Genomic DNA, 12,268 nt, shown 5'->3' with positions numbered 1-12,268 from the left:
TAAACGTTTTTAGGCACCATATCGTGGAAGTGTCACCTCAAGAGAATAATTGTTGTAATTCATGTTGTCCGGATACGTGCAACGTGTGTCGCTGCCTTTATCTTGTGAAGAGAAGTCGCCATAAACCTTAAGTAGGAAAGGAGATATAACGGATTGCATAAAGAACTACATGATGCTCTTCTTCAAAAATGTTTCTAAAAAAATGGAACACGGTGCGGGGAAATTACGGGTAACAATGAAATTAGCAGCTCTACCTTTTCTTCTCTCTATAATAGAGTTCAAACAGTTCTGTTCGAAAGTCTTCCATTTTTTACATCTCAGTCATCTTTGCGTTTATAACAGACAGAAAGTTTTGGAACTATGCACAAGTACTGAATGGTCAAAACGACCTGACTTGTAAGGGAACGAACACAACCGTTTGCGCAAGTCAGACTGTTTTGAAGCGATTGTAGATCGTTTGTTGCCAATTACAACATCAGCAATTAAGGTTTCTTCCCTAGCAATTAATTCCTTAATTATAAAAGTTCTAGTATTTAGTTGATGTAGTAGCTTTGGTAGCATATACTGTCAATTTATTGGAGTGTACTTATGACCTGTTTGGATCAATAGGTTCCCGATGCTTACCAGAAAAATTCCAAAATTTCAGCCAATCCTTGGCAGAAGTACACATTTCTCTGAGTCATATTACCGACCAAAATGTTTTCGTTGCAATCTGAGAGCATTTCATCACGATTCGTGAAAGAAGCGTCGTTGGTTGAGGTGGTTCGAGTCCTCAAACTATTGTACGTGAGTGCTGAGGGCAGAGTTTCAATTTGTTGCGATGATATGGAGGAGGTGGCAAATTAATCTAACAAAATTACTTCTGAAATAGTTATCTAGTTCCGGATGTTTTCTTTCTCTTTCCCCTGAAGGACGCTAAATAATCCCTTTAGTCATCCTATCACATCATATAAGCAAAAGCGCGGGAAGAACTGTTGAAATAATGGTAACTGGGTTCTTTTCCATAGTGCTCCCTTTTCCAATGCGTGGTACTAACACAGGTTTGTTTTTTTTTCCGCTGCATTTTCGCCTTAGTCAGCCTTTCGAAGATGGTGAAGTGTTTTTCTCCTTTTTGATGAATAAATCTTATTAATTCAGTGTAGTTTTGAACAGCCTTATTGGCTACAAACGATCTTACCCTGTAATAAGGACAATAGTCTGCCGTCGGAAGATTACCATAACCGTGCACTGAATGTCCGTCTAGATCCCGATACAGATTGGGAACATTGTAGTCATATTCTGAAGATACGTTCATAGAATCTGTCATCAAATTGCAGGTGACCTTCGCTCTGCGATTCGTGCTACATCTAAAAACAAAGTTTTATCACAATTATTTGCTTATTTCGCACAAAGTAGACCTCTTGTCTCCGACTACGGTACAAAATGGATACGGGTTGTTCGGATTTGTTCTCATCCATGTTAGACAACTTTGCTTCGCAAATTTGCATCCTAACTCATGACCCCACGACATTGGTTCCGCTTTGCTGTAATGCAGAGCAAAAGTAGTAATCCTTTGCACTAGAAAATCTTTATTTCTAAACTTACTTGTAATTCACTTGGTACCATCCAGAATCCTCGAAAAGAGCCAGTGTTATGCGACTAAGCGCGTACACTTGTGTAGCCACACCAGTCATTGCTTCATTCTGCAGTGTGATCAACAAAGTTTTTTGTGATGTTATAATGCGAATAACAGCACTATTAACGGATTCGATCGTAGCCGGTGTCGGCAAGTTTAATGTCAGCATAAATACATAGGTGGCATACATAGAAACAACGTCTTCTACACCGTTTTTTTTAAGACGATTTGGAAAAGATGAGCGGAACTACGCTGAGTCCGCAATGTACTGTATTCAAAGTCTACGCTTCCGCTGCTAGTTCCTACGTCAAAGTCGTTCTACACTACCTTTAAGAAGGTCTAAAGCGTCTTCGTAGTCTTGGGGCATCGCCGTGATGTCATGCAATATATGGAAGTTATGGATGCGTAAGTCGGAGCGGCATAGTTACCCGCATTAGTCTGTGAGGTTACTGGACATGGAATGACGACTACCGCCACTGTTGCTTCTCCTCCTGAGGTCTTCTTTTATTTTTCACAAGAACTTGTGTGCTTGAACTTGGAATGATAGCTGTGAACTGCCAATGAAAGTGTAACATCTCGATTGCACAAAAAAAAACTCTCATTTGATGTCAGCAGTGGACTTGGGGCTCAAGAATTCGTAAATTTGACTCTCTTCTCCGCAGAGAAAAATCTGTCGCAAACAAGGCAGTAACCCTGCCCGGTGTAAAACCTCAAAAACTTCATCCAGCTCCGCAGTTTGACTAGAAGTGGCGAATGTCCCAACGCGAGTGCGACCACTGATTGTTCTACGTAGAGGTCAGGTTGTTTCTATCTGAGCGTATGACATGGATGTCAGAATTTTCAAAATCGAGTCGTACTTCAAGAGATATACAGGAGGAAATCCAAGACAGTGTAAGAAACTTCCAAAGCTAGTGTAATAGAAGAAAAAGGAGAACTCACCTCGAAGACGCGTTTCTCCCAATGAACACCTGCAGTTGCAGGACCACCTTGATTTTCTATTTCGGCACCCTCCAAATCTGGACACTGGAAATGTTTCCGTGCTTCTTCTCTTACTTTTGGTGTTACCATCATGTAGACGTCATGAGAAACCTAGGCGACAGTTTTTTTTCAAAAAAAAAACAAGCGCAGGTATCCCTACTTTTCTTTGGTGGGGGGAAGGCGTTCAGTGCAATCGAAACTACAATAATGGCTGTACATTTGTTGTAAATGCTATGTGTTCTTCTTCACTATTTTTAAACGCGCGGGGTGACTCGTCATGATACATTGGAGGTAGGAAATTATTTCCATAAATCTGTTTCTCCTCTACATACGGTTTACTGCTTTATGGAGAAATGAAGACTCCGGACGCTGAACTGCAATGAGCACGAAGGTACGTCCTCTGACAGGGTGTCCTAAGTAAGAAAGTGTTCTACATCTCCAACATTCCGTCTTCTCGGAAAACAAGGCCTAGCTAAGAGTAAACCACTGCCAAGATTTACCACCGTCTCTACAAAATGTAACAATATGGCTCCCTGATCCATATAGGTTGGCAACGACCTGTAGTGAAGGCTAAGTTGGCCATGGGAGCGCTGCTTAGTAAGGGGAAAAGTATATCTGCTACTCCAAAATACTCACTGCCACAGTACACTCTCACGAGAACTTGTCATCTCGTCTGGCCATTCGACTGGAAGGAGCAGATGAAAGAACAAGTCTAAGGAAGTCCCGCAGGGACCTCAGCGAACATATTATTCCGCTAACAAACTTGCTGAGCGAAGACGGGATACACATCTGTACTCGACATCTTCACGGATAGGTTCTACTAGAATCTTCTCCGCTCATCAACTCCCGCGTTAAGACCGAGCATCCTGTTGGTGAAGCCCCACCACGGATTTTTTTAAAGTGCGAGTAGCGGTCCGGAACCTAACACAGCCTCCGAACCTGATTCTATATCCGCAAACTTTCTTCTTTTTCATGACTTTCATGACGTCCTATTTTCAGATAGAAAGAATCCCAGACCAACGAAAGGCCTTGCGAGCTGTTTGTAAGAAAAGTGACTAAGAAGATCTACCCGTCCGATACACTTGCTGAGCGTCTTTTACGCCGAAATTGCTCACTGCTGCGTTACAGTTGATAGTGAAATCGCTTCTTTGGGAAGGAAGGGGGATACATAGTGATGAAAGACCCCTCTCAATACTTCGTTTTGCGGATGACATCGTTCCTTTTTCGAGAAGTGCTAATTAAGCAGCGACTCAATTGATCAAACGAAGCAAAGAAGAGAATGAGATTGCGAATAAGCAGAAAGAACACGCAGTTCATAAAGAACGTTTACTCTGCGGAGGGATGTGTACAATTTGAATTCTCTAAAATCGTTGGAACCTTTTCATCGCATACATTCAGTGTTCCATCACAGAAGCTTACCAACTGACGGACAGGGATATCCGTGTCCCCCTGTCCGACTCGACAGTTCTTCCAGGGTTCTGTAACACGCGGCGGAAACAGACACTACCATCTCGTCCAGGAAGCTATCCACAAATCACGGAGCCCTTGAGAGATGTCTTCTGAAGTTTAGCCGGCACTCACAACGCCTAGCCGGCCTTTGCAGCTCCAACTTAAGTGAAGAGAATTGGACAGGTCACATTAAGAGAAGAATCGACGATAGATGGACTAAAAGGATGCTAGGATGGATCCCACGAATTGTTAAACGTCCTGGAGCCTCTAAGGAGATGGTGATCGTGTTCGCTACAACGATGAATCGGGTGAGAGCTCAGCTGGATGCGGCTCAAAGGCCAACATCACTCATGGAAGTTGAGAACGTCGACGATGGCGAGGGAACTAAATGAATGGTCTAAGCAAGTAAGTATCTAACTTTCTGTTTTCCGAAAAAGAAATTTTTTGAAAAAGAAGGTCAGCTCCTAGAAGCTACTTATTTCGGAGAAAACTAACTATGCCTGCAGCGCTTTCCCAGTCCACACGTTTGAATCGTTCAATTACTCCTGGGACTAAAACCATTGATCCTTCTCTGAATTTAAAGATTAGGGAACTTTTCGAACTGAATGCTGACGTTACAAATGCTCACTTTGTTGAAGTTCTTGTTATTCCTTGGTACTTCGTATAGAGCGTTGTTGAAAACACAAAAGCGTGTATAAGTTCATGCTTAATAGTAGCCTCCCACTGGGTTACATCGTTCGATTTCATATTATTGAACGCATTAGGACAAACATTCACGAATCCGGCAACAGGTCTGAATTTTTCTCCAATAGAATATTTGTTTGTAATAAAGTGGTACCGATGAATAATACATCAGAAATACTCGTGCGAATTTCAATCGAAAGTGAAGGAAAGAACGAAGATGGGACGCATGCTATTTTCGAAACCGTATTGCAGTTAATCTCTTCAAACCGAAGATAAGTACAAAATAACCAATCCACCGTCGATGGCATTAGCATTGACAGATATGTAATAACGATATTTTCGATAGCAGCGGTAATTTTGAAAGCGTATCGCTCTTAGAATTTTAAAAGTACACGATCTTTCTTCGTCTCTCATAAGACGGCTTTCAGCAAAAGAATGGAAGCAAAAAATTTTACACCCCTAAATTAAGCTCAGCCCTCATTCTCGGAATTCTTTCACAATTTTCCCATGCCCATTTTTCACCCAAAAACAAAAATGTCTAACCAAAAATGACTTTGATTATATCCTGTTCCCAAGGGGAAAAAGAAATACGAATCAATAAATAACATGGCCTTTTTTAACCGCAAATAACAATTGACAATTTGTGCGTGTAAGATGGATAAGTCTGAAGGGCATGGTGGATTCAGTGCCACTTCCTAATCCAACTCTTCGATTTTATATGTTTCCTCTGCTACACTTACGAGTTTCGTTGTTGGGGAGGTGCATTGCGTGCCACAAGAAGGTACTGTGATTTTCTGAAGATGAGTGGCGTTGGTGAAGAAACTGACTGCAATTCCTTTGCTAAGCAGCTCAAAGTAAAGCACCACCCTCGGATCTCACTTTGTCCTTGCCGAGCCTACTTTTTACCAAATCTTCAGTGCTCCACTTATGCACGAAAGTGCTCTGCGCTGCAACTACCAAACGTTACATCATCAGTATCAATCAACGCTGGAAGGTCCATTGAATTCATTGAAATTTTCTTCTCTTATGCTTTTCTTCAAATCTATATATATATATATATATATATATATATATATATGTATATATATATTGTTATTAAAGAGAATTTAGGAAGACGTTGGACGTAGGATTTACTAATAGTGCGAATGCTGAAGCATATGCAAGAAGTCTTATTTGCGTCAGCAATTACTTCTCGGCACTCAGAAGCATGCTTTCCTGTATACGAAAAGTTACCAATGGCGCCGTCAACACGTAACAGACATTACACTTTCTTTTTGCAGCTCCTGTACCTCTTCCTTTCCTGACTTGATTTTACCATCGTGAGACGACGGCTTTAACGGCAAGAGTTCCCATCCGAACTTAGCCACGACTCTAAATCCTGCTGCATCGAGCGCGGTTGCTTACGCAGCTGCACCGAACCACATGTAGTTTTGACCCGCTATACTACCTACTAGTTTTGACCTATATTTGCAACTCAATTGGTGACTGAATCACAGTCAAAATAAAAACCTCCGCACAACTTCTACAAAGGTTTCATTGGTACTGGAAGACGTTGTCAGCGCTACCGCGTCTTTAAGGGTTATTCGTAGCTTAGAGTGCCCAAAAGGGTCACAACTCATCGAAAATATAGTCGGACCAAGACGACATGAAGCACGGACAGCTAGGTGAGCGGCTGCGCTCAAAGCGGTGGGATGGAGACAGCGGTTGGGATCGAGGTGGGACCATGGCAAACTGCAGAGATGGGTGGCGGTAGCGGGATCCTTCCGCGATCCCAACCGTTACGCTACACCGCGCCGCTTCGAGTGCAGCCGCTTACGCACTTGTCCGTGCTTCATGTCGTTTTGATCCAACTATAAGCTGGCCACATTCTTCATTTCCAGACATGGAGAGAGCTTCCAGCTATTCTTTCTGGGCTCCATTTTTTGACTCCTGTCTTCACATTCGAAAAGAATTCACTAGTATAGTCAACCACCCAACTCAAAGCATGGTCACAGATGTGTTGTGGAACATTGTGTTATTTATTCTCATTTGAATGAAATGGTACTCAGAAGGGAATTGCAGTAACCTGATGAAATCTTTTAGGAATTTTTCCAGGAGCATCGATTAAAGAATGGGTCCAATTTTCTCTTTGAATCAGAAATGTAATAGAGAATTCAGAAAGTTTTTCGTTGAAAATTTCCTGGGAAAGCTTGCTTGGTTTTCAATGGAGATAAAAATTGCGTTGTTTCTAAAACCTTTCCTAACATGAATGATAACTGGTTTGAGACGGTTACTACTGTTCTCAACAGTCAACGTTAAATTTCGAGGCAGAGAAGCGATTTTTGTTATGATTGTGTCATCTTCCCTTTATTTCACCTAGTGCTTAAAGAAAGCGTATCCCGAATTTGACTAGAAAAACCACAAAAAAACGTACAGTTTGGGTTGTAGATTTCGGGAACGAACGCGGTCCGCTCAATTTCTCCTGGTCGTCGTAAAGAACGGCTTTATTTTTCACGAGGTTATTAGAACGCTAACCCCAGTACGCGCCCTGGTCCCCTTGGCAACCTTTTCGTTGGTTTTACTTGAATAAGCTGGCGAAGAGACCTCATTAATCATGAACCGCCCGCTCGTGAATGCAGCGCGTACACAAGGGTGGCGCACTGCAGCAGATTTCGTAGGAAAGAATACCGTCTTCCACGCTGTTTTTTTTTGCGACGGTTAGGGAACGAGCGGACCCACACTTGTTTCCGTTTTTACAAATCAAAATTTGTTTTTTTTTCACTTGACTCTTTCCTTATCAAGTCAGTTTCGTGAAACGCGAAATGACAACGTGAAACGCTTTAAATGAGAAATCATCAGGGAAACAAGAACGAAATAAGAATTTGAACCTGTTTGTTTGTTTGTCCAACGAACAGTGAGCAGCGTAGGCCAGCGTCATACTGGTACATCTTTCGTTACTGACTAACACAAATAGGACGAAATCCGCATCTCGCAACTTTCCTAAAATTATACGCCAATACATTGATGGAAGGTTTGTTTGGCATTGTTGATTTGTTGATTTTTAATTGTAACCGAATCCATTTCAGCATGTTCTGAGGCATACCTCCCCAATTCTTCTGTTTCGTCTCACAATCCTGTTTTGTACAACGGCAATTCTGAAAAGCGAGGTCTATTCGGTGATTTATTCTTAAGGACTGTGCTACCAATTTGAACGAGAACGTACTGTGAAATAATGTGCCAGAGGTGATGCTATAGCCTTTCCGCACCGCTTTTCACAGTCATAGTCACATTCAATATGACCATTGACAATATAACCTTCTCCTTTGCAGGTCCTTAAATTTTGCAGGTTAATTATGTCAAAGAGCGTCAAAATTGGAAATTTATTGGAAAACAGAGTTAAGGATGCGGATTACGAATAACAGCGTAACTCCGCTCAATTTCCCCTAGTCGTCGCAAAAAAACGCATACAACGTCTCTGCGTGGTTAACTAGAACGGACTATCAAATTGACAAGATAACCTTATAATCTTATCCTGTTCCGTATTCCGTGTTCACGCCCCGATTTCTCGTGATCCAGCGCTCGAGAATCAATGAAGTCTCCTCACCTTCCTGTCCAAGTAAAAGCAATGAACGAGCCGCTGAGTACACCGGAGCGTACATATTGACTACCGGTGTATGATACCTCGTAGGTATAAACTCCGTTTCTACGTCGTTTTTCAGAAGAATTGAGAAACTGAGTGATACCACCCTTATATCTACAGCATAAGCTCTATTTTTTCTATCTGGTTCCTACGCTGCGCCAGTTTCGTGAAATGCTGCTTTTGAATACGCGTGGCTCAAACCATCAGACTTTCTGTCATAATGGGAGGTCTGACGGTGGCTGACATAATTTTTACTGATAGAAATAAACTGGGAAGTGCGAAAATGAACCCCCACGGTGAAGACAATGTTAACGGTTGAGAGCCAAAGAAAATAAGTACTTCTGCTTCGAACTATTCATTGCTGAGTTAGTTCGCGATTAAACTCGCTCAGTTATTAGTAGTAATTATCATTAATTCTTTCGTCGGTAACGCCGATAACGGTCGCTGCACATAAAGATGTTATTCTACGATTACACTTACGGTTGCAGTTGGATTGAACTAAGCCGTTGTACTTTTATGGTCGTCTCGAAATAGTCACGGGCGTTTGTGATGAGATCTTCGAGTAGCTCCTGTTTTTCTTCACTAAGTCTGCAACAGTAAGGAATGATTAATACTAAATACAGTTGTAGTTGTTGCTGAAGAAAAAGTTCCGGAAAAAGTCCACTTTATTCCAAGAACTCGTATTTTTACTGCAGTGAAGCCTCAGTTAGCTTCTATACGTACTGAGACGTAGCGATTAAAGCAAATTTTCAGATCTCAGATTCCAGAGCTGTGGCGACTGTGAATCCGAGAAGAGCTCGTAACAGCTGATGATTGAATAACTTTTCACAAAGGCGACAGTTCAGGGCACAGAACAGGTGGTAATGAGGAGCTAGGTTGGGAAAATAATCAACCTAAGGCAACGCTTCTTATCCAGTCCAGTTGATTTCTGGACCAACTTCGCGATACGAGGACGGGCACAGTCGTAAAGTGGACAAAATGTTACTACTCGGGAGTTTCTATTGAATAGAATTGACCAAGTTCTAGGGTCGAGTTGTACTGTTTCTTAAAGTTTCATCCGAATAATGTATGTTGTGTCATGTATGTTGTGTGATACCCACTTCGTAAATCTCGGTGGTGGTTGACGATGGTTTTCTGAGAGCACTTTGATGTATTCGACAATTTCCGAGTAGTGGCTTTCAAGGCATCGCGAGATACCAAGCAAGTCCTGGAAGCTTGTCTTCAAGCAGTGTATTTTCTGCTTTTTTTCCTGAGCAAAACCGCTGATAATAACGACGAACCATCGGATCGGGGATGATATCCCCTCTTGAATGCAGGGCAGACGTTGGCGCGGGTTGTCGAACTATAGCTGTATAGAAACTTGTAATGAACAACAGCTTGCACGTCGCACTCATTCGAAGGCAGGGTACCCTTAAAGGCATCACCCTACGAATCTGGAGTGGTGCAGATTTCAGGTGGACAGTTCCTATACGGGATCGTTTATTATGGAGGGTGATTCCGTCCATTTCCTCCTATTTGTCGCAAAAAAACGGCCCGGAAGATGCGGCGCATGCACAAGGCGTGCACGCTCCGATCGAACTCCTTGTAGAAAATAGCGCGCCGGAACGCTCGGAGTCGTATCTTCAGGGCCGTTGTTTTAAGGCAATTATGAAGAAATAGACGGAATCTTCTCTCTATAACCTACGACCCCGTATATATAGCAAAACAACAAGTAATGGGATGAGGAGAATTTCTGAATGAATATACTTTATTCCTAAAGTCTTTACAAAGCAGCGATTGCCCTGAATTGTTCAGTGAATTCGAACTGCGTCTGCGAGCCAGCAGAGAGCACAGTAAACTGCGCCTGCAATGACATAAATATCACGAAAATCTTCAAGCAGAAGTGGAGAATCGCCTTCCAGCAAGAAGACCATGGATAAGTTTCGCAGCAACTTGTCGCGACCCCTCGACAGTGTCAGCAACAACACCTTCATTTTTGACAGCAGAACTTCTTGTTCACGTCAAGGACAAGTTCGACAAGACAATTATCAAACTAACCGGCTCGAGGTGCAGAGTGGGAAATGCAATGGTTCACGGATGTTACAACTTCCCACAAGGGGTAACGGCCAAAATTTCGTGTTTCGCAGACAACAGCAACGTAATGACAACCATTCGATGCGGAGAACAGTTCTTCACAGTGCCTTGCCAACATACGGAGAACAGTTCTTCACAGTACCTTGCCAACATACTGGAGTACCATCGACTTTGGTATTCAGCTCAAAAGCAGCCCGAATCCGAAAAAACTTGTGAAGTGATCTACGAGCAGTAACTTTGAGCTGACTGGAAACTTGCAGTGGGTAAGAACTATCCATGGCACTGCTACGAGACTCCTCAAGGAAGAGAACATGCTGTACAATGAACTAGTCTTTCCCATCTTTTTCCACATCGCAGATGTCATGCACCACCGAGGGCCAATAAGCTCTAATCAAAAGTAAACATTGGTCGAACGGCTAGAGTCACAGTAATTGGTGATACTCATGTTTCCGATAATGTTATGAATTTCTTAAACCTAGGACCGTCATTTTCAATAGCTCAGAATGTCAATGGGGCGGTCTTTGGTAACAGAAAGTTACTTCCACCTGTCGCGTTCCCTCGTACTTTTGAACTTTTGAAACTTAATCAGGAATCAATGGCAAGGGCTTTGAGAAGTCCGAAAACTAATATCCTATGGGACACTGCGTATCTCGGTAAACGACAACGGAGGAGAGTTTCTAGTAATGCTGCAAACACTAGATCGAGATATAACGGAACGGCATTTACTGAATAATAGTAATAGTTACCGAAAAAGATTTTACTGCACTATATAAACGTCTGAATCATGCTCGAATGAGCGTCGGTGAGGCTGCTGGGATTGACGAAAGATTTCTTAGCAGGTTGAAAATAGAAACACCGAGCTGCTCTGTTTTTTACAGTCTGGTTAAAACGCGTAAGCTTTGAAGGAACGACCTAGGATCAATGTCAGCGGGGACTTATAAAATAAGGCCAATAATAAGTTCTGTAGGAGGACCAACAGATCGTATCTTTTGGTTTCTAAACAGAATTGTGAGCCAACTGCTACCAAAAGTGTACTCCCATCTATCAAGCAGTTCACAGTTTCTTGAACGTCTTAAAAATGGCAAATTCGAACGAAGTTGTGTCACAGTGTCATTTGACGTGACGTCTTTGTACACAAATGTTCACAACGAACTGGCGTTACAAGCGTTATCTGAAAAGCTAGATAGACATGGTGATAGTATGGTAGTATAGGAACCTTTGGTCTAAGCAAACAACACATAATGATCCTGATCAATGAATGCCTTCAGTGCAACATTTTCAAATGGTCAGGAAAATACTACTCTCAAATAAGAGGACTTGCTATGGGCCAAAGGCTTGCTCCAATTCTTGCCATCTGCTTCATGAGCAAAATAGAACAACCAATAATCGAACGTCTTCCACAGATGTACTACCGTTATCTCGATGACTGCTTCATTGTAATCAACGGAATCCGAAATGGATGAATGTTTTAGAATTTTTGATAGAACTCACTCGAGAAGAGAAGACAACCAAAAGATGGTTGGCTGCCTTATTTAAATGTTCAAATAAAACAGCACAATGGCATTGCAAGTGTGAAATTGTATCGCGAAGAAAGTTCGAAAAACATACTGATAAACGCAAAGTCAGCTCATCCTATTGGCATGAAAAAGGCAGTTATCCGAAATATGGTCAAAACAGCAATAGTAATATGCAGTCAGGTGACTGAGAACGTGAGAAATTCCTAAAACTAGCCATAAGCATAGCTAGTTCGAACGGTTACACGAGATCGAAATGTAACTCCCAGTCTCGAACTACAAACAAGACAATGAGGATCTTACGAGAAAGTAAAATTCCTCTGTGCAAACCCTCCA

The 12,268-nt window shown here is 42.1% G+C and overlaps 1 protein-coding gene across 3 annotated transcripts in view; it reads right to left on the bottom strand.

The window, feature by feature from the left end:
* Positions 1–12,268, bottom strand: part of RB195_015425 (uncharacterized protein) — a gene marked incomplete at both ends in the record, with an annotated part of 58,169 nt that overhangs the window by 41,597 nt on the left and 4,304 nt on the right. For 2 of the 3 annotated variants that reach the window (XM_064206136.1, XM_064206135.1), the window contains 11 exons: positions 37–126; positions 1,178–1,346; positions 1,398–1,523; positions 1,585–1,682; positions 2,555–2,704; positions 4,538–4,613; positions 4,671–4,835; positions 7,594–7,705; positions 7,809–7,860; positions 7,929–8,037; positions 8,826–8,933. In XM_064206136.1, the coding sequence (XP_064062012.1) occupies positions 37–126; positions 1,178–1,346; positions 1,398–1,523; positions 1,585–1,682; positions 2,555–2,704; positions 4,538–4,613; positions 4,671–4,835; positions 7,594–7,705; positions 7,809–7,860; positions 7,929–8,037; positions 8,826–8,933 (1,255 nt within the window). Of the gene's footprint in view, positions 1–36; positions 127–1,177; positions 1,347–1,397; positions 1,524–1,584; positions 1,683–2,554; positions 2,705–4,537; positions 4,614–4,670; positions 4,836–7,593; positions 7,706–7,808; positions 7,861–7,928; positions 8,038–8,825; positions 8,934–9,445; positions 9,553–9,625; positions 9,767–12,268 lie in introns of those variants that run through there. The other variant, XM_064206132.1, reaches the window with a different exon arrangement.

The sequence above is a fragment of the Necator americanus genome, chromosome V, assembly GCF_031761385.1.
Source record: "Necator americanus strain Aroian chromosome V, whole genome shotgun sequence".
Lineage (NCBI taxonomy): Eukaryota > Metazoa > Nematoda > Chromadorea > Rhabditida > Ancylostomatidae > Necator > Necator americanus.
This window is presented reverse-complemented; position numbering and strand designations above follow the sequence as displayed.